We start from the raw sequence: 23,753 nt of genomic DNA on the forward strand, positions 1-23,753 counted from the left end.
GGCCTACCCGTTAGAACAAAGCTTTTGAAAGAGTGGCTTCTCGGACATAGCTACTGCACATCTAATCAAATACGAGGCATGTTGCCTCCTAGCTTGCAGCAGTGCCCCTCACATCCAAGTGATAACAAGGTTAATTTCCTAATTGATTTCATTGTCATCTAATATTACATATAACGTAGTAAACCCATTTTTTTACATAATTGTTTCTTATTTAATTCCCACGATAAAATGAGTAACTGTCACACTGGCAATATAAATGCAGTTCTATGTAAGTGTAAACGGTTGGAGCTCCTATAGTAACGTATTTTAGAATGTTAAAATATATGCCGTTTATATCTTTCCTAACGTACACATGCAGTCCTACAACCTAATTGAGCAAACGGCAATGGATATGTTCTTTATTTGTTCAAGTTTCTTGAACAAAATATATTTTTAATTGATAATTAGGCCTATGCATGCGAATTGCACTTTTTAATAATGGGGCACAACAAGGACACACTGAGTGAAGCACACAGATACAAAGATTCAATGCACGTCTGCAGTACTGCATGGTTGTGCGCTCTCATAATCTGAAGGTTTCAAATTATCGCTTGTGCTCCAAATCTAGGCCATTGTAATAAACGGTATTGGTAAAATAAAATAAAATAAACCTTTCCCACAAACACGTAACTGTAACGCACGGAACATTTTCTGATTCCAAGTCATATTAAAGAATGTGTCTTATGTGTAGAAAATGAGGGTTTCTAACTGTTCTAGCGGTATTTCATAGCGTTCTGTGTGTGTGTGTGTGTGTGCGTGTGTGTGTGTGTGTGTGAGAGAGAGAGAGAGAGAGAGAGAGAGAGAGAGAGAGAGAGAGGTTTAACTCATTGTAATGCATGGAACGACCTGCCCTCTTTTAAAAAAAAAAAAAAAAAGGCAGCCATGCTTTGCGGAGACCGGAGTGTCTGACTCACAAGTAGAATCTGCAACTCGCAAAACGGGGACTTTCTGTCTTCTGATACTACAGCCATATAGGCAACCCGATGAAGGGGGGATATAATTAATTTCCCATGAATCGTGCGAACAACACCCTGAAATAAAATGTGTAGCCTACATGGATATCAGACAAGGCGAACTTCCAGGATCGACGATATGGCGTGGACCATCGTTGGATGTAAGTAGCCTACGGACCCTCCATATACATTTCATCCACACAAAGCCACATGAACAATATGTATATGCAATGTTTGCAGTCGTTTCAAATCATAATGCGTAGCTTAATCAATTTCTGATTGCTAGGCCCCGGAAGAATGTATTTCGTATTTATCAGTGAATAACGGAACAGACCTCCCACGTTACAGTTGCCCTTGTCTTTCCAATAAGCAAATTTGAATACTGATGAGGTGGACTATTGAAAAAGCATGCGAATTCGGATTTTGAAAATGAGACACGTTTCTCTCCCGTGATAGTTTGGACATTTGGTAACGCGCGCCGTAACAAGGCTCGGTTGATGTTTATTTTTTTACTTCGGTTTTATTTGCCGCTTCGCGCTTGCAGACAATAGAATCGTGCAGTGGGTCAGCCGGGTTGTCTTTTCTGCGTGTCTTCGGATTACTGAAAACCATAATTCCATAAGCGATATGTTTTCATAAATGTTCGGGTGTTGATACAATTCTGATCAGTTTTAGAAGCGAAAATTGTGTTTTATTTTTCCTTAAAAATGGCGCTGTCTATTGTCTGTGCACGAATTTTTCAATTGTGTTATGGACAATGAAGATTATTATTTAATATTTGTTTATCATTCAAATTGGAATGCGCAGCATATTAAGTATTGCACGAAACCGTTGTCGCTACACTGCCCAAGCTGACACTAGACTGCTGACACTGTATGTAATGCTCCTACTTCATATTCCATTGCCGCGACCGCAGATAGGCTAGGCTACTACTTGTATGCCTGTTTTATTATTATAAAAGGCAAAACAATTATATTCATACTTATGTGTTAATTACAAGATTCGCATGTCTGTTGTGGAAATTTTTTTATTTATTTTAGTTTATTTGTTCATTTTTAAGAATGTGAGGTACTTCGCCTCAAATGAATTGCCTAATTCAAATTTTTCCGTTCTGCTGTGTCAATTTAGATATTTAGAATTCCAGGTCTCGAAATATTTCAGTAGCTCACTGCAATCATGTGTTCATATTATCAAGTCATTGTTCTTACGTCGTCTTTATTTTTTAGTATTAGGGTTGTTGGCTATTTTCACCAGGGCCACAGATATACGAATATTATCATTTGATTTGCCTTCACGTCTTTTAATTATTTCATAGGTATCAGGGCAAGTTTGATCCAAATAATCATTATATTCTAACTTGTCCTATCTGTTATTGGTTACAGTAGGTTATAGACTACGTTTTCATGTGTGCTTGGATTTAAATGTCTGTCCAAATAATCTGATGTTATAATAGGTCACGGCGTGTGTGTGTGTGTGTGTCTGTGTGTTTGTATGTGTGTGTGTGTGTGTGTGTGCAGTGTGCGTGCATGTGAGAGCGTTTGCGTGTGTGTTAAACCGAGGATATTCAAAACCATGGACAGCGAAACTGATTGCATTTGAAATCATCAGTTAACAGTGAAAAATGTTTGTGTAAGGGACGTAGATTGTGGTAATTGGCCCTTAACATGCGTTTTCAGATGATGCTAGGGCATAAGGAGAATCCGCATTAACATTTCCGATGAATACACTCACACTATATAGATCTATATGTCACACAATGGTATTTTAAAAAGGCAACTACATGCAGTGCATTTATACTGTCGCTGCGCATAGGCTACATCTGAAATGTAACATTCCAGTCACAGGAGGTGATGGCTTTCCCATTTTATTATTATTTTTTATTTATTATTTCTGCAATACATTTAAGATACAGTGCCTTACATACCTACGTTGAAACATTTTGGAGGTGAATAATAATGTGTGTGCACTTCATATTGCCAGACTAAGAAGTTTTCTGTGAATACATAAAACGACAGAGGGGACATTTAGAAACGTTTAGAGTCAGAGTAAGATACGTATATATCTTACCCAATGTTGTGTTGCCTGTTATCTTTATGTGTGTAGACAGTCACTGTAATGTGTGTCAGTGTTTTCTACCTATGCATATAAAGTATATATAATACATATAAAGACATTTATGTACAAATGATAGAGACCATTTATATGTTTATCTATTAGTATGTTTGCCATGCGTATTTTAGGGCAGATCAAATTTAGGATTCAGTTGCATTTCCTTTAGTTTCAAGGGCATGGAGAGATGATCGGGACTTTGGTAGCAAACATCTGTTTGCCCGGTGACGTCATCACCCCCCATGTAATCCTCTTGTGCTGAAGGCAGATGCCTTATTTGTTTGGCTGGAGAGCCATTAATCCTAAAGTCTGGATCAGCAAGCAAAGGAAAAAGACTGGACGGAGTTAGATCAGTACCATTTAAAGGTCTCCAAATGGAAAATGTACATCGCAGCACTTCCTCGGCCCCAAAACCAAATTCCGGGGAGGGGGAGATGTTTCTTTTGACTGTATTAATGCGTGTGGATGGGGTACTACGGCTTTGTGAATTTGTGCTATTCTGACGTTACGTGGATGCGCTGTATATTTGGTGTAATATATTATGTGCTGTTATATTTTGTTGCTGTAACTGTTGCTTTTCGTACGGGAGGTTAGTTGAGGCTATCTGCGTACAAATATGTTGTGTGCATACTAAGTTTGGGGCTTGCAAGAAATCCGACGTTCACACGGCCGTTGCTTTAATATTTGTATAGCATGTACCTGTATTTGACATTGCGTGTTTAACATTCAATAGTATTTTTTCCGATCACTGTGCATTGATTACCCTTTCTATCTGATTATATTTTCCGTTAATGATGCCCTTTTGTCTTCTCTTCATAGGTGTATGGAGGAGGATGCAGACATGAATGAAACATTTCGCTGATTCTTATTTTTTGGCAAAGCACACATTAAAAAAAACAACAAAAAAACAACAACAAATGGACCACCTCTTCACCATTTTTCACTCAAGCTGGATTCGGGCTTGCTATCATTTTGAATCGAGCTCCAAAAAATTCAGTGCTTGTGACGAATTTAACCCTGTATGGTCAACAAGATTGGCCAAAGTGCTCCATCACGCTGTAATGGCCGCCTAAAGCATCGAATCCCTTTATGCGTTTATTTTTTCTGCGTTTGACTTGGACAGATAATGCATTCAACTTTCATGGTGATACATACAGGATATTTTTTTTTTTACCTTCTTTCGTGAAATTTCATAAAAGCAAAGCCAGATGGGCTCTTGGGGGTCTCTTGGGATAGACAAAGGCCATTAAATGTATTCTCAACGGAAATGTGTTCATTCCGGAATTTCGTAGCATTAATAGCCCACCAAGCCGTATCATTTTAAATAAATAAAAATTTGTACTCGTGGATATTTATTGCCGTATAAAAGATGGCGTATCTTGCACTGTGTATTTGCATTTAATCTTGTGTACTACTTCAGATAGAATCATGATGCATATAAATGTTGAGAATGCTTACACGTTTCATGCCCAGTGTTTAGACTTGTTCATATGTATGGTAAGATTTGAGACTCTAGCTCTCCGTGTTCACAGCGGACCTTGATTTAATGTCATACAATTAAGGCACGCGGTGAATGCCAAGAGCGGAGCCTTCAACCTTCAGCATGGCCTAATTAAACCCTGGAATCAAAAGGACATCAAAAAAAAAAAAAAAACAGTGATGAGATTTGGGCCTTACACACATACATTGAAAGTCTGTAAGTCTTGATTTTTACTTCAATAAAATTAAGCATGACAACCATTACTTTTGGTCTGTAATTTTTTGAAAATCACTCTTTTATTCCAAAGATATTGCAGTTTTTACAATGGATACCAAAGTCTTTTACTATTGTAACACTAAGAGTTTATGTCTTATTCATACATTAAATAGAGAGCACCGCAAGCGTTATCTTTTGTTTGTTTTCGGGTTACTATGGTAGATTTAGTGCAGTGTAGTATGACTGCGCTGTCCGCTTCTCCTGGTGCTGAACTCGTAACCGACAAACCTGTCGTTTTGGCTTCAGATGGCTTATATTACGACCTCTAATGAATAAAGAGAGAGCTCATTAGCGTCGGAAAATTTGTATGAAATAACTACAGCTATATCTATTGCGCATGCTGCACGAAACTTGGAAATGGAGGCACGCCAGTTGAATCTTTTTCACGGTTACAACGGATGACCATTTGAGGTGCACGCATAGCCAACTAATAATCTATTTTACACTATCGGGTATAACAGGCCTACTGTCAGCCATTTAAAATATTCTAGTGATATTCGATACAAGTAGGCCTACCAGACATAAAGAAAATATATGAATTGTGTTGTAATGTATCAATACATTGCATAATTATCGTCAAGTGAGTGTACTTATTTATTTATTTTTTTTACACATCTCTCTCTGTCTCTTTCTCCCTCTCTCATGCAATCGCGCATGCTGGATATTAAGAAACAATTTAGTCCAATATTAGTAATTTCAACAGCACTTGTCAGTCTCAAACTACATACAGAATTAGGACTTTATCGCACTATTTAAAGTGAGATCATCTCTACGCTTCAGCACAGTACGCAAGAATAAAAATAAAACAACACCCAATATTTATGTTTATTTTGGTTTAATTTATTGTCTTCTGAAAACGATTTTTTTTCCACATTAGACTCTGCTGCTACCTGGCGGTGAATGTTGGAAGTACTCAATTGATCTTCGAATAGATTAACGAATGATATTGTTAATGTTGTTTAGAAGGCCTGTTCATGAGTCAATTATTATACCTAACATAAAATATACATACAAAAACATAAAACATATATGCAAATAGCCTTTATTTTGTCGGAAGAGTAAACAACTTTCTGGGGGAATAATAATAAAATATTTTGTGTTTCTCTGTTGAAAATGATTTATTAAATTGCCAGTTTAAATATTAAGCAACATTAATAATAATTATTTGAACTACATTTAGCCATTTCTGCATTTTTCAGAAATTGTTGATTCCCTAATAATAGTAGCTGTAAATACATGTCACACATGACCAAAAAAATTCCATTAGATGTTCAGTTCTCTTAATGTAATGCCCTACAACTAAAATATAATTTGCTTTCTGGAATAGTTAACATTAACGTCCAATCAGAGATGACATTTGCAGTTTGATGATGCATTTGAGGAATACATAATTCTGTGTTATGTTATGTTATGCTATTGATTGTTTTCAGAGGTGAATGTTTTTAATTTTTTAAATTTTATTTTTGGGTGGTGAAAACATCACAAAAAATGCAAGGTAATCATGGTCATTGCAGCAAACTTTCAATTCTGAGGTCTATGACAACAAAATAAAGTAGTTCAAGTTCTGATCATGCTCAAGAGGAAAACAACATTACAGCAAATGTACATTTTATACTCAATATATTTTGGCTCAGTTGATCAATTCAAAGTCATCTGCATGTTTTCAAGATCAGAAGAGGTGTTTGTAATGATGTAAATAGTTTGTGCCTTAACAGCATTTCCTCACCGACAGTGGGGTATGCCCTCTTCTCGGCTTGCAGAAAATAAACTTCAAGTGACAATGTTCGAGTAGTTTATCGTGCACTTGAAATGCACTTTATCAATTTTATGGGATTTGTGTAGTAGTACACCCCGCATCCTTCAAACCAAATTAAGTTTCACAATTGCATGAAAAGTTTACTGCAGCTGTATTCCATGAACACTTAAATATAGAATGGCGTCTTTTAGGTAAGTCCCTATTCGCTGCCAGTGTAACCATCTAGATTTGAGAGGTGCTGCATGTGCTGTGATTAAGCCTGAGAGACAGCTGAAGGTGAAGTGTGCCACACTGGATGGCTTAAAAGGGATCATTTTAATGCAGCTGAACACATTTATTGCTATTCTCACGCTGTGAGAGTGAATAAGGACTTAGATGGGCTGAACTGAGTCTGTATTATTCCCCACCACTGCATCCATTAAAGAATGCGGACCTGCCATTCTAACAGCTTTGTTTTCTCATCCCTTCACCCCTTCAAACCCTAGCGCTTACTGGAGCTGTGTCCCTCTCACTCATCCCTCTCAAACGACCTATCCTGTCCACCTTGGCCAGGGGAGCAGGTAGTGTTTAAAGCAGGCAGGGCAGCTTTTTAAAGGTGTGGCTGGCGCTGGTATCGAACCCCACACAAACCTGTTGGAAGTTCATGTGATGTGGAAAAAAAAGAATAATAATTTTGCTGTTACCTGGGTCATCGTTTTGACATCAAACAGTTGACATGATGACAGATATGAAACCGGCTGATGAGTTGGCCCCATATTTAAGAAGACACATTAATCAGCTGTGCCCCCAGAAACCCCCATCATTATTCATATCACGAGGCAGGACGGCGCAGGGCACCATGTTTCGCACCAGGCAAGGTGTCAGTGCAATGAAGCTCGCCACTTCCTGATGGAAAAAAAAAATGCACTCAGCAATTGGTATAAAGTGACCACTTAAAAATGAAATGGCTATTCACTAAAAATCAACTCGCTGCACTTGATTATGTTGCTATGCAACAATGTTTGCTAATGGTACAAAGGAAACAGTTAATTTCATTAATATGTATTAGGCAAGCTTCAGGATCATAACAAAATAAATGTTATTTACCCCTTTTATCTTCAAATTATATTCTGTAAAGGTCTTGCATATAATAATTCATTTTATTGATGTACCGCATTTCTCAATCTCAAAGCACTTTAAAACAAATAAACATTTATATGTTGCATTAATAATGTCAAAAGCATATTATTCTAGCCATACAATTTCGGCTATAGAAATGGTATATTAATAAAATGTATAATTATTGTTGTTTTTGGTCATTTTTGCTGTTAATGAGAAATGGAATTACATTAAGCCACATTTTTTAGCGTGAAATGTATGCTACATATTTTCTATTCCCGTGCTCTGGGAAGACAATTCTGAAATACTGCACAGGTCCTTTCACACTGACAACAAAAAAATAGAGTAAGAGCAATAATTGTGACTCTGCTTTAAATTTTCCTTTTGCAAGAATTGGCAATAATATTCTGATTATCATTTAGAGAATGGGTGATGAAATGTTGTTTGTATTTTAAGTGTTGTAATTATTTAATCAATGGCAGATTTTCAGACAAATTAAAATATTTCCTTTGGATGCCATTGCTAATTAATGCTATCCCCTGCCCACCCACCCTGACTCCTCTCTCCTATACAGCACAGCATCCATTAGCAAAGTCAGATGGAATGGAAAATCAAATCAACACCCAACAATACAAGAATGTGTACATATGCTTTTGAAATCGCTAGGTCAGTGGGACTTTGTCTATTAGGTTTGTTGTTGTCCCTCTAGGGTTATTCTCCGTTAATTAAGTCAACAAAGCACTTAACCATTGTAAGGGTTGGCTGTAATGTATTAACCTTTTAAATACTGTCTGCCTGCATGTGCAAATTGAATGTAGTTCTTAACGGCCTCTTCCAGTAACTTGTCTGTGTTATTTTGTGTTTGTTTATTTGCTTACTCTTTGGTAGTTTGATGTATAACATTTACTAAAAACATAACAGTAAAAAAAGGAGCAATAGAAACAATAAAGGGGATTTAACACGGGCCAAATATTAAATGTGACATTATTTCACAAAATATATTACAAAACAGCAAAAAATAATTTCACCTGGCATATTTTTTTGAAAAGAATACACCTGAAATACAATGTTATCATAGTCACCATTATATCACATTTTCGGTTGTGTACATTTACTAACAAAATATTAGCATGATATTGAAATCCAGTAAAATATCATTTCAAATAATGTCACATCAGTTAGAACCACAAACCAAAAAGGAACAGGGTGACACTGCAGCACTGCCGTACCTTGCTGCTGAAAAGAAATCTTGAAGACATTTACATGCAACAGTTTCCATAGACTGTGTGCTCTCTGCCACCATGTGGCTAAATTGCACTGCTACATAAGGTGCTTTGTATGTGTCATCTTCAATCCATTGTGTGCATCTCTATACATCAAGTCCCCTGAAATAGTGGGACTGTGTAGAGAAAGCGCTGTAATTCCTATATGTATCACTGGCTATGGATGTGAAAAAACAGTACCTGCAAATTAAAGCTGACAGTCTGCACCTGAACCTCAAATTCATTGTTTCATTGTTTGATTAAAGAGACAAAAACGACACAAATTTTGTCAATGTTCAAATACTTAGACTCCACCGTATATAGCCTGTGTGCACATCATTCATGTTTAAAAAACCCTGAAAATAAGTATTGTAGAATATGATTCATTTTTGAGACCTACTGCCTTGTGACAGATATTGAGGGGGGTCTTTTTTCAACTTTAATTCCATATTTTCAATACCTACCAAAGACATCTAACCTGTTCCATTCAACAAGGAATTAAAGACAGCTTCATAAAATATAGCCAGGCTCTCAAACGTTAGCCTACATCAGAAAGATGGTATGGCAGGAGCAGGTGGGAAAAATCCACTGTAACAAGCATATATGGATGTTCAGATTGGTATGGAATTCCAATACCTTACAAAGGTCAATGCAGCTGTGCTTTAGGGGATAAGCGTTTGTTCTTTTCTATTTTTTTTTTTTTCAGCTGTACCTGGATGAAGCAATTTTCTAGACATCTCAAAAAAAGAAAAAAAAAACCTTTCAAGCAGCATTCAGTCAGATGCCGCACAAAGAAAATAAATTCTGGTAAATGCAAGAACTACAATTGGGGTAATCTGTAATTCATCAGCAAGAAGTTCATTCCCTCCATATCTCATATATCATTTTTTTATTATTTGAGATTTCATGTTGAGACTTACATCTTGCTATTTTCTTCATATGGGTTGTTGAAATACCTCTCCACAGTGGGACTCTCCTGGACTCTCAATGGGTATTTTTTTTTATTTTAGCGAATGAGGATAGCATTATTAGGCTATTAAACAACAATATCTATGTCGTTTTCACCCTGTCTTTCATGTTGTATACACATGCAAATCTGTGCAGGTTTGAGGTGGCATTAACCCAGATGTGGGGCTGCTTGGAAATGGGTATAGCATATGCTTCGTTTATACCCCACTGAATGTAATGATTAAAACAACAGCTGTTTCAGATTAGAACTGCTTGCTTAAAATGAGCAGTAAGTGCGATATTTAAAGTCTACCATTGGTGTGGCACCATTTGATGTATACACAGGTAAACAAAGACCAGTACACTTGAAAATTGAAAATCTTGCAGCTCCAGCGAGGAGTTTAGCAGTGCAGTTTATTCATTTAAAATTCAAGATTCAATTAAATCTTACTTTGACTCTTTTATTGGCAGGGCTCTTGTCCAGGCTACCAGTGGAAAATAGGGAGTAGGGTTTGGTGCAGAAAAGGGGACATCTCAATGGACAGAGAAAGAGAATGTAGGGCAAACATGCCATTACTCCAAAAGAGTAGACAAGAGAAATGTGTTTGGAAACAGGCCAGGCACTTCAGGAGTGGTTTGAGAATGGACCAATCATCAAGAAGAAGGCAAAAGGAATCTCTAACCCCAGGACCCTACGTTTTTTGGAATGAAGCTGGCTCACAATTTTTATAATGGAGAGCATCAAAATGATTCAGAGGGACAGAGTTACAGAAAAGTGCAAAAACGGAAAAGAAATACCAATAACATCTGAAATAGATGAGCCATGTTGTTTTTGGAGGTATCCTACATGCGCAAAATGCGACAAGGTCAAGTCTGAGTAAAGATCTCTGGTGTAGGTCTCAAAGCCATCAACAATTGTGAGTACCTTGGTTCCTTGAAGAGATAGATTTCTACCTTTGGGTAATTTATTTCCAAGACATTCCTGACCGGTTCCAATCAGAGGCCATATCCCTTAGAACAAAGGACACCCTACTAACACAGATCTGCCGCCGGTATTCCGATTCACATTACCTTTGTGATGTCACAGTAACTTCAAATTAGATGTTGTGAGGACTGAACAAGTGAAGTTCCCTTTAGTGTTGCAAGTGCATTGAGTAGCAGTGTTCTTCTCACCTCCCAGGAACTTTTCAGTTACACTGTGACTGTATTCAAGGGGGGTGGGTGCAAAAAGAAATTAAAATTTGCACCATATTTTGTTTCACGTTGATTCTTTGACTAATTGACTTATATTTCATAACATTGTTCCTATCATTTAACTCTAAATACAGGTTAGTTATACCCCAATGTTTTGTAAACAACTCTTATAGCTTAAAACCAAAGGTAATCTCTCATGTCTAGTTGTCACATACTGTTTGGTGCTATATGAAGCGCACTTCAGTTTGACAGCACTTTGGTGTGCCACAGATGAGTTTACGCAGAGTAAAGACTGTGACTGTAACTGAATAACTTGTTTCTGTTAGAAAATGACACTAAAACTGAATTTAAATTTTTTTAAAGCCTGTATTAAATTAGAAGCACTACAAACAAACTTCAGCTAGGCTATGCATTTGTTCTAGTCTAGCTGTTCATCAATAAATAGCATAATTATTTGCAATAAGTAAGCTATTTCCTACTTACCACTAGAAACACTGCCTAGTCTCTTGTACAAATATAAAAAGATGCTTTCGCTTAGAATGCATACCATGCCAGACATCTAAAAGTACTATCTATAGTAAAATCATCTTAAAGGCATACTATACAGGATTTTTACCTTGAAAATATTATAAATAACCTTGCTAAAGTATATCTATGATGCACTGGCAATCTTTGTCTTTATGCACGTTTGCTGAATTCATGCACCTTTACCTTTATATGTTATTCTAAAATGTTTTTGGGACATTTCTGGGCGTAGATGTGGGTACAGAGCCAAATTCGTGCACCTTTACCTGTATTTGCCAGACATCTAGTTTTTGACATGAAAGGCCGGTTTTCTTATTATTTGTGTATGTCCAGTTCCTCATCCCAAGTAATTGATGGGAAAACGTTGCCAGAAGTTTCTAAAGAATTTATGTTTCAGTGACTTGTTCAAATAGCCTTCTCGAGGTGAGTGGCCAGGGCTGAAGATGGAGGAGGTAAACATGTTGATTGTAAACAGGACCACAGCCAAATTACAAAAAAATTCTGCATAGTATACTTTTAAGTAACATTACTTATTTAATTCTATATTTAGTTGTCCAGGGTATGTACATCCATCTTGGAAGATCTTTGTAGTAATTACAGCATTTTTATTTGTAGTTCCCCCACATTTTAGAGGACCAAGCTACAGAACAAATTAACATGATCTGAAACATGATCATGTTCAGTACTTGGATGCTTATCCTTTGCATTCGATGACTGCCTGACTGAGAAACAAAGACATCTCCAGATGCTGGGTGTGTTCCCTGCTGATGCTCTGCCTGGCCTGTACTGCAACAATCTTCAGTTCCTGTTTGTTTTGTGGGGATATTTGCCTTCAGTCTTGTCTTCAGCAAGTGAGACACATGTTCAATTGGATTCAGGTCAGGTGATTTAGCTAGTCAAGACCATTCCACTGGTTGCTTTAGCAGTGTGTTTGTGCTCATAGTTGTATTGCAAGGTTAAGTGCCATCCAATGAGTTTTGAGGCATTTGGTTGGATGTGAGGAGATCTTTCTGTACACTTCAGAATTCATCCCGCAGCTGTCATCAGCAGTCATATAGAAGTAAGCTAACTCCAGTAGCAGCCATACATGCCCAAGCCATAACACTAACTCCACCATGTTTCACAAATGAGGGGGTGTTTTGGATCATGAGCAGGTCCTTTCTTTTTCCACACTTTCCTATTTCCATCACTTTGATATAGTTTAATAATCATCTCTTCTGCTCATAAGACATTATTCCATTGACTCTAGTTTTTTAATGTCCTTTTTAGCAATCTCTCATCTGACCATTCTGTTCTTAAGGCTTACCAGTGGTTTGCATCCTGTGGTGAACAGGATGCAAAAGACCGGACCGCATATTTTACGCAGGACAGTGGTTTACTTGACGTCAGACCTCGCAAAACCAAATCACTTCCGCATCACTGAAGTGACATTACTGCCTTTTTGGGAAATGTCTCATCTTCAGCAGGAGCATTGCTTGTCGCCATCTTGATAAAATGCCTGACTGAATGGCAATACACTTCATGGGTATCAGCTCTAAGAAAGTATTCTTCTGTTCTCCACTACAGTGGTATTCCATGGTCTAGTAGATTGTTTGCTATTGCTCAGCTAAGCAGTGTGTTCTTTCTACTTAACGTATCAAGCAGATGATATATCTGGCTATGTTTCTGATTGAGTTATTTTGATTTTTCAGCCTCATGATGGCTTTACTGGTATTAACACTTCTTTGGTCCTCATGTTGACAGACAATGGCAACAGAATCCAAATGCAAACGCCACACCTAGAATCAGCAACTCTAGACCTTTTGTGTGCATGAACTGAGGATACAACAAAACACAGTTGGCCAAGAAACAGCTTAGCAGCCAACTCTACAATTACATTTAGTCCCCTGAAATGGCGGACGACATGTAAAAAAAGGCTGTAATTGTTATACAGATCATCCGATATGGATGTGAATACCCTCAAATTAGAGTTGACAATATGAACCTCATATTCATTGTTGCATTTCAAATGCAGTGTGCTGGAATACAGAGTCAAAACAACAAAAAATGTGCCACTGTCAAAATACCTACTGACTCCACTGTATCTATCCTTTTCTGAACACACCCTAATTCCTGCTTCTGTAAACTGCTAAGGCTCAGGAATGACTATAAATTACAAAAGCCAGGATTACCAGCTAGAAACCTGTCAAAAAATAACACTGTGACACTGATCATGCAACATACAATTTCAGCACCGCCAAAGCTGCTGTTGAGGAGCTGTAACTGTATGGCAGAGTATAGGCACGGCTTATTTGAAGGAGAATAAAAAAAGGCCAGAAGGTTGCCATCTAGCTACACAAGTGTAAACTACAGCGTTGGCTTCGAGGAATTTGACATCATTACCCAAACAACCTAAACCTGATGCTGTCCACCTCTTTCATTCACAAATTGCGGTGGTATGAACTTTCACGAATCCTATGAAAAAAAACAGCCATTATATTCAGATTCCTCCCTGATTAAAATTTAAAAATTAATAAAATTAACAATAAATGATGATGAAACATACTGTAGAGGCTGACAAAATGTTTAAGAAACAAAAAAGTCCCACTTTCTGAAATATTACTCAGGCCAGAAATTTTTTAATTGGGTTGTGATTATATTGTTTTTCCAAATAACATCTAGTTAATAGGAGTCAGCTCAAAAAACACCTTTACGACATTTCTTAAACTGACAAAATGAAGAAATGATTTTCTTTTGACAGTAATGTAGGGGAATAAGTCAAACAGCACATTTCTTGCATTATATTCCATTCTAGATCTTTCAGGGTTGCTCCAACTTCTCAACATAAATAACAGGGTTGTAACCTTTAACTGAATATTTTTTGGAATCTGTGGAAAGAGTAAGCTTTGAACGTGATGTGTTTTTAAACCTACATGTTAAAACCTGAACCAAAATATTTTTAAAACTCTTAAAAGTTTTTTTTTTTTTTTAATGTTCCCAAAGCATTGCTATTCTTACGTCCACGTTATATTTACTTTGAAGAGTAGATTTTTCTTTAATGTTATTTACGTTTTTTTTATTCCAAGTCAGTGTTCTAGAACATTGATTAAAATTACCAAAAGTGACTGTCACATCAGTATTAGAAAGTTCAGTTACGGACATCCTAATCACATTTTTGTGATATTGACTGACTCCTTAAAGGGGTAAAAGCTATGTGAACATTTGTTACATTTTTGCAACTATGTTCACGTTGTATCCCCAGCAACTTTGCAACATTGCTACTATTCTTTCATATTCTAGCTCTTGCACCATTGTAACATAGTCTGTTTAAATGCACGATGTAAAACACATTTCAGCGTTGTCTTTGCTAAACCACAATATCAAATAAGGTTGATTGTTTGATTGGTTGATTGCTTAATTGATTGATACACATGCTGTGTCTTTAAATGTGTCTAGGGAGCACAATGCACTAAAGGAGTCTGCAATAAAGTCTGCAGATCAAAATTTTTAAAAGGCTTTTACTTATTTCAAAAAATTTGATTTTATTTTTAGGATGTAGATGTATACAGCAAATTGTGCATGTTACATAAAAGGTTGAATATGGAGGTGTTAACCTCCATCCTTTGGTCAATTCAGAGAGAATTCTGAAACTTAACCCTTTCTTCTGAACTGCACATATTCATATGGTTGGACCAAAGGCATACTGTACAGGATTTTTACTTGGACAATATTATGAAATAACCATGCTAAAGCATATCTATGAGTTGGAGTTAACCTTAAAATAGTTTTTTCTTGGTGGTATCAGTTGATGTTTGCTAAAGGTATGAGAAAAGACATGAAGTTGGTTTATTTTCTCTTGGACCTGTAAGTAACGTTACCTCTAGCTATCCCGCTATAGCTATGGGTACGTTAGGTAGCTAGATGGAAACACATGACCACAGCAAGGCTTAAAAAACTCTTCACAGCAAAGCATCTGGAGGTCATTTAATTACACGACAAAATGCCCTATGAGAGTTAATTAGCACAGATAATTTTTCCTGTTCTTGTTAGCTCACTTTCAGAAGTGTTTTGGTGAGTTCTGTCACTGTCTTTGCACCCTTGATTTGCAGTCATCATGCCTGATTTGTGGTTGTAAAGGTGCCGGAGAGGACAGTTCTTTAAAGGAGGGGTTTAACTTTAAAGGTCCCCTATTATAGAAATTGGAGTTTACCTGTTTTTGGCTGTGATTCTGCAATATGACATGATACTTATGCGCTGGTAAAATATGAACTTGGTTCTATTCAGACGACCAAAACCGGGCTGTTATTGAAGCTCACTTCCTTGTTTTGTTGAGAGATGTTGCTAGCACCAGTGCAGCTTGGCTATAAGTGTTTCAGCCACCCGTTGCAACGTAAATCAATGGTAACAATGTAAGTCAATGGTAAAAATACGGTCAAAATACAAAGGTAGCCATTCTTTCCCTCAAGAAAATGCAGTTTCAATAGGTTTTCTTTTTTTTGTCTAATGTATTCCTATGTGCTCTTTTTATTAAGCTATTGTGTTATTTGGTAAAGGCTGTAATATTGTGTGGACAAATCAGGGACAGTTTGCTTCACTGCCGAGTCACTGCCGAGTCACTGTATCTCACACACTCAGTGGACGACCGGACTTAATGTCCCCACTGCGCAGTCTTTTCAGCAATTTGTACAACATGGCGGCACCCACAAAGTGCACTTCCTGGCGTTCAAAACACTTTTCACCAAGCCCATGGAGAGTCAATGGGTGACATTTGTCCATATTTATCTCTCTCTATATATATATATATATATATAGAGAGAGAGAGAGAGAGAGGCAGAGATCCAGTATGCGACATTCCATTTTGAAACAGACCAGGGGGTCTGAACATTGAATAAAGCACCAGTCAAATGCATGCTGCCAGGATGAAAAAGGATGGTTTGCTTGTGACTGCTGTTTTACCATCTTGCCCCATCTTGTCTCATTAGCAGGGACTGATTGGGCATGAAGGTGTTCCTTTGCTGTCAGCAGATAAAGTAGGCGCCTTTGGCTCTCATCTGTTCATAATTCTCTTCATGCCATCATCTGTGCAAGCAGAGAGTTTTTTTCACTACAGTCGCAGCATTACATGATTAATCCAATCGGTTTTCCCCTGACGAAAACTTTAACCTTGAATATTCCGTTTAAGCTAATGACACCAGAGTGCATGAAGATCATTTTTTGAGAAGCACTGCAACCACTGGCTGCTTTCCTGAAGACAAAAAGTGAATACACTTGCCCTCCCGCTGCCTTGTGTGGAGGGTGTCTGTACTGCAGAAATAAAGGAAAAAGACAATGTGACACAGGCCCTCACTGAAAACCATAACAGGTCTCTAAACTTGCTATCTCACATGATTATTTTGATTTCGTCATAATGATACAGGCATGAGAAAGGGATTCCTTGCTAGTGTTTTCGTCTTCCGTGATTTTTAAAATTTAAACTGCTTTGTTTTCTCAAGTATATATGATATTTTTTTATTACAAAATGACAAACTGAGACCGTGAGCGTAAGGAGCAGGTGCAATAAAAAATCAAACAATTGAGGCACCCTCTCCCCAAGTCTGTTTATAGTTCAGATTTATAGATTATTTTTTCCATCATGCATTCTGCCTGTAATTTCTCCATCCAGAGCTAAACTATTTAAATTACAAGTGTCTGAGAACAGTAAGCAAGGAAAGACAGTACAGTCCATCTCATATGAATCTGATTTGTCTTTTTGGCAGATTAGCTATACTGGCTGAGAGGAGTTTGACACCTAGTTTGCAAAAAAGGCATCGGTGAAACTTAGTTGATCACGTATAGAGATAACTGACCAAGACATACCAATACATGCCTTGCGAAGTCTTTTTTTATTTTTTGTCAAGTTAAAAACATTTAATTATTTTTACTTCTTGCATGACATACAAGGCCTTACAAATAATGAGTAACATTTCAATAAAAAGGTCTTATAACTATAGATACAATGACCACATAACAAATTGTCAAAATGTCCCCTTCTATACGGATATGTTCACATAGAAGCCACACACCTATGTTCCTGAACATTTGTGGGGGTTCATTACAGCAGAATAAAGAAAAGACTTGACCAGCTACTGAAAACCTAACAGTACTCTAAACGCTATCTTGTACCACACTGGTTTTTCCCTTCAGTTCAGATGCAAGTATAACAAAAACAACAGACTGACGTATGGAGCAGGTGGATAATCACATTGGCACCTCCACAATCTTTATGGTTCACTTTAGATTACTTTGATTCCATCATGCATCGCTGTAATTTCTCCACCAGACAACTTTTTACCAGAGACAGTAGCAGGGACTTTAAGTTTTTACTTCTTGCATGACAACATCTAAATGGTAAATTTCTAAAGGTCTTATAGCTTATACAAGCGCCTAAAAATTGAAATCCTTCTCATATGCCAGATGCCACACTAGGTTAGCTGTCTTGCTCAAGGATCACTTTGACATGTCCAGGGTGGCTTCTGATACCAGCAACCTCCAGGACTCGTGTCTTTTGAGTACTTCTTCAACTGTACTTTGCAGCTAACTAGTAATTTACATCTTGCAGTCTATTCTTGGTAGTTCTGTTTGTGAAGTCTTCTGTGGACAGTAGTCACTGATTTGTCCCTACCTGCCTCCTGAAGAGTGTTAGGACAGGTGTTTGGGGGGTTTTTCTTCAGTATGGTGAGAATTCTTTGGTCATCAACTGCAGAGGTCTTCCTTGGCCTACCAGGCCCTTTATGATTACTGAGCTCACTAGTCACACAAATGACTAATCAGAAACACTTGTGAACTATTTCAGTCTCAAACATTTTGGTGTGCTGAAATTGGGGGGCTATGTATTGAAACTGCTGTAATTTCTACACGGTAAAAGCAACATGAATAAAAATACTCTTTAATAAAAGCTGAGAATCTGCCCTTTTACCACATGCAAACATGATTACAGATCTAAAATTGTGGAGTACAAAGGCAAAATAAAGTGATAAAATGTCTTTGTTTCTAACATTATGGAGGGACATTAACATGGCTGTTTCAGTTGGGTCTTTAAGTTGTCAATAAAGGATTGGCTTGGATACAGCAATCCACACTTTCAGCTCATACCAAAAAAATACCTCACATCTGTGCACATCTGAAGATATGATGGCACATAGGAGCTGTACATTTATTAAGGCTTCATTTATGATTTCTGGTACTGGTGAAAAAGGCCCAGCTGGTCAATGATGTGTCTCTGAAAATGTGTGATACTGTGCTGACATTCCACGCGCGTATATTCGGTTACCACTAGATGGCAATAAAAGCTTAAATAACGCCTGACTTGGTTACACCGTTTCAAGACCGAAAAAAAAAACCCCGTTACAATAAAAGTTGTCTTAAACAAATGGCGAGTGTATTCTATCGGTTCTGCTATATTAGACATTTAATGATTAATTGTTACAAGTGATCTTTTATTTCTTTATGAAAGACGATGCCATTCCAATACACAAATATATTTAAATGCGTAAGTCTAATTTCTATTCATTACTAGAAGAGAACAGGTAATGTATCCTGAGTACGGAATGCATTCCAAGGTGACATGTGGTAGATTAATCTATTAAATAGTTTATTACTTCTTGGGGCATCATCGGACTGCATAAAATCGTTTTCAGCGTTGAAATTATTGATTGTTCCACTCTGTTATTCTTAGATCATGCAGACTCAAGCTGCAACCCAAGGAGGTCCGAAGAGTCATTTATTACCTTAATTGCCTAGAGTGGCCCCCGTCACCTTGACGACTCTGCATATGGACAGTATTGTTTCAGAATTTAAAATCAATGGTCAGTAATTGAGATATGAGTCAACATGTAAATTGTGTGAAATACATTAATTTCAATACCCAGAAGTAATGTATATACATATTTTGCAATGGTTTGTGAAAAAATACGGATTCATGGCTGTTGGACTGATCAATCCTATTAGGTATACTTTAGAATATGTAGCCAGTGGGAGTGATGGAATATATTTTGAGTTTGAAACTGAATGAAACACACGAACGGAGCGGTTTACTTTTAGTATCAATATTGTCCTTGACGCAATTGTCCTTCCTTTTGATGATAAATGTGAAATATTTTGCTTTTGAATTATAGTCTAGAAGTTAATATTTTCATTAAAAATCATCCTTTGATCAAACGGCACCATAATCCAGAAATCATATCCTTCACAATAGGGTCTGATCAAATCCCCTCTACAATTTTTTTGCATAGACTAATAGATTAGATCTCCCAATTCAAAATTCTCAGCGGAAAATGTTAACCATATGGTAAAATGAGAATTAGAACTTCATCACATTAGGGTAAAACGTAATGAAAAGAGTCCAACACCTGGGGCCATCCTTTAGCTACGCAATTAAAAGGTTTTTAATGAAAGCAGAGGAGAATACATCACCCTGGTCTTAAACTCTCCAGATTCTTTTTCAAATCGTCAGATAATAGACTACATTTACTTTCAGGAAGGTCATCATTAATCCTACTCCGAAAAGTAATGTTGTGAATGGATGAACGGGTGCGTTGTAGTAAGAACAGACCGTCAAATAGTTGGTTATTAATACGGTTATTATATTTATAATGCATTGCGCATTCTAATGTTTGGTGCATTTACAAAAAATGTGAAAGAAGCGAGTAAATTATGTGTTTAAAATGTCTAATGGAAACAATTTAAACGGGGGAAATACGAAAATCCAGCATTTATGGTTTGGGACAGTTACACGAATCACTTTCTCCGAAGAGTCAATAAATTAACCCAGTGATGACAAATGCATCTCATAATGTACAGTAGGAGATGAATTAGAAAAGGGCGCATTTAGTGTGCTCACCGTGGGGTGAATGTCGCCACACATGTCAAGTTAAAGGCAGTTGTTTGGCTACTAATAGGACGCAACGCCTTGCAAGCATATGCATTGGGTTGTGCATACAGATGGTAGCACGAATAATAGATCCCGGCGCCTTTTATAAAGCTGTAAGCAGCTCCTCTGATCAGAACGGAGAGCACAGACTATCCAGACGGAGGGGGCAGATAGCGCCCAGGATTGTTTGTTACCGTTTTAATCCTATTAATTAAAACGTTAACCTGATTGGGTGGAGAGCTCTCTCCCAATAGGCGAATCTTCTTCATAATAATAACCTGCGCTGAGATAATGATGTAAAAGACTCCCCCGTCTGTCGCTGATGCCGTTGCTTATCGCATTCAAAATCTCGTGAAGGTGAATTGAAGCAAGATAAACGCGCCACCGCACGGCACTTCAGTTGGAGCTTCCTTCTCCACACCTCACTTGACAAGTAGAGAGAGCGTCAAGATCAACTTTAGAGAGCAGAAACTTAGAAGCTCTATCAGCGATAGTCTCGAAGCGGCTGAGAGCAAGCGGACTATGGACAGGAGAATTAGCTTGAACGGAGCAGGAGACATTTTCCACAAAACTCTGACCGCTGTGTCTAATAAAAAAATGGACTCGTTCAAAACAGCTGCTGGTATTGATCTTCCCTCCAGGGACCGCCAATCGCCGATCAACTGTTTCGATCAGACTGACTCGGATCAGATGCAGCCTGGAGGACTGGCACTTGGTCGAGGAGGTCCATTGGGTCTACCGACCGGATCTTTGTGCGTGAAGTACGGAGAAAGTGGAAACAGGACTTCAGCGGCGGAGAGCAGCGGTGGGGAGCAGAGTCCAGATGATGACAGCGACGGCAGGTGTGACATGGTTCTGATGGCAGACGGTAGGACAGCGGCATCAGGGGGTAAATCTGAGGGAGGTAAGAAAAATAAAGAGCAGAAAACTCTGAGGCTGAACATCAACGCCCGAGAGAGAAGGAGGATGCACGATCTGAACGACGCTCTCGATGAACTGAGAGCGGTGATCCCTTATGCTCACAGTCCCTCGGTAAGAAAACTCTCCAAAATCGCCACTTTGCTACTAGCCAAAAATTACATCCTCATGCAAGCCCAGGCGCTGGATGAAATGAGAAGGCTGGTTGCTTATCTCAACCAGGGCCAGGCGATATCTGCGGCTTCCCTGCCGGCGACGACTGCTCTAACCCCGGGTTTGAGCGCCTATGAGCCACCGACTGGGTACCCTTTCCCTGCAGGAGTTGCAGCCTCCTCCTGTCCCGATAAATGTGCCCTTTTCAACAACGTCACCTCCAGCCTCTGCAAACAGTGCACTGATAAGCCTTAAACACATCGAAACAAGGAGAGAAAGACTCGCAGCGAATAAAACTCTTTATATGAATGAAGAATAAAGATAGAGACGTCCAAGTCACCATTGCAACATATATCACTTTTAAAATGGACTGAAATGGGAAAAGGATGCCGAAAAAACTTTTATATCATTCACAACATTCACTCAAAGTGAGACCATTTAAAACACACTTTTTGTTCTGTTATACTTGATTGTGTATATAAAAATCCTTAAAGTGCTGGTGAGAGTCAAAACCAAACAAACGTGTATGCCTGGTTGCAAGTGTTAGACATTGTTTGAAAATCGTAAATCACTTGCTGTGATGGACCTTGAGGACTGACTTATTTGTTTTATTGACCTGACAACATAAAGCTCTTCTGTAATTTAAACAGATTCCTAAACTATCTTGAATATTTGCTGAAATTATATTACGTAGTCGTAATCTTGCTGCTTTATTGCATTTATTCGAATTACAATGCTGAATCTTGAGTATTCCATTTGCTTGTTGATGGTGATTCCTTAAACTTGTGATAATATATGATAATCTAGTCATTATGAAGAGTTTGGCAGTGGTCAAGAACGTTAAGGTGAAATGTTGTGAATGCAAAGTCTTTATTTTTAAGTTTAGGGTACCAGCGTGCAAAATCAATCGCAATCAAATCGGCTAAAACAAACGTAGACTACATTGTCGTTTTATTTTCAGGGTTCTGTAAAACTTCGAGTGAAGTTTTGTCCAGCTAAATTTCCAAAGCATGATTTCAGTTGTCTTTCAGTCCTTATTTTTCATTTATTTATTCAATTTGTATTCATCCTATTTGGCTGCATGGTATAGTACACTTTTCCTTCTTCAACACCGTGGCTGTATAATTTTCGATTTTACACTTATGCAGTATGGCTGAAACGGTTACATTTAGATGGAACAAGCTCGTTGTCAGGTCAGGATGTCAAGTAATGTAGATACATTAGTCTGAATATGACTGCAGAGGGACATTTGTATGTGTTTATGTGTTGGAAAGCTTTATTAAAATATTTTGAACTAAACTAATTGCTATATTGTCTGGTCGTCTTTTGCTTCTCGGCTGCTTTGAGGCAAAGGTACCGAACTAAAAGGATGCAGAGTAGGCCCAGCTAAGCTACTCACACCACATAATAGAAACCAGCAATTTTTAAATATACACCTTAGGAGAAATGCCAGGCATGCAGTTTTAACAACAGTCAAGTGCACTTTGTCTTTATTTTGCTAATAGAACTGACGTCGGCTATTGCTCGCGTTCTCAGAACTGCCTTCATCTTGAAATAGTAGCTAGATGTGACAAAATTGCCTGAGACTTTCGATTTTCAGCAACAAGGGGTTAATAACACGCAGCACACAGTATGACGGTGCTGTAGTATACAACTTGTGGAAGTGGTGACATAGGCTAAATGTCTTTTAAACAGTCGGGGTTGTTTGTTGATACGCGGACACTGTCATATGGTATGGGTGATGTTGAATTATATTTTATTATGATTTATTTATTTTTGCCCCATCAGAATATATAACTTTGCATGAAACAATATACCAAAATACCACGATGCACTGGGATGACAGGCCAGACGTGGTGGACGTTAAAGCCCTGAGGCTAAGGAAAAAATGTCTCTTAGCATTACATGACAAAGCCTGTTTGCCCCTAATTATGATTATTAAAACAATTTCCATGACGATGTCTAATAATATGTTAATTTGAAAACAACTGTGTATGAAAACTGTCGACTATAATACCTACATTCATTTAATGAAACACATCGTTAAGGCAATTAAACCTCCTGGATGTGATTAAGGAACATAATTACGACACTGTTCATTGCCATAATTGGGTGTCTTTAATCACGAGCACGGTGATCAGCAACACTGCCATTA

At 37.8% G+C, this 23,753-nt stretch overlaps 1 protein-coding gene and 1 long non-coding RNA gene across 2 annotated transcripts; both read left to right on the forward strand.

Annotated features, from left to right (window-relative positions):
• The first annotated feature begins 922 nt into the window (after positions 1–922).
• Positions 923–4,841, forward strand: LOC135253560 (uncharacterized). The gene is made up of 2 exons (XR_010329651.1): positions 923–1,153; positions 3,921–4,841. It is a non-coding gene; the product is annotated as an uncharacterized LOC135253560 (long non-coding RNA).
• Positions 4,842–20,492: 15,651 nt separating this feature from the next.
• Positions 20,493–22,901, forward strand: bhlhe22 (basic helix-loop-helix family, member e22). Its single transcript, XM_064332992.1, has one exon. The coding sequence runs from the start codon at positions 21,050–21,052 to the stop codon at positions 21,851–21,853; it is 804 nt and encodes a 267-aa protein (XP_064189062.1). The 5' UTR covers positions 20,493–21,049; the 3' UTR covers positions 21,854–22,901.
• The last annotated feature ends 852 nt before the right edge of the window (positions 22,902–23,753 follow it).

Source organism: Anguilla rostrata, chromosome 4 (assembly GCF_018555375.3).
Source record: "Anguilla rostrata isolate EN2019 chromosome 4, ASM1855537v3, whole genome shotgun sequence".
Taxonomy (NCBI): domain Eukaryota; kingdom Metazoa; phylum Chordata; class Actinopteri; order Anguilliformes; family Anguillidae; genus Anguilla; species Anguilla rostrata.

What these genes read in the sequence shown, in the direction of transcription:
- bhlhe22 (XM_064332992.1), top strand. Translation starts at nt 21,050, where the DNA reads ATGGACAGGAGAATTAGCTTGAACGGAGCAGGAGACATTTTCCACAAA.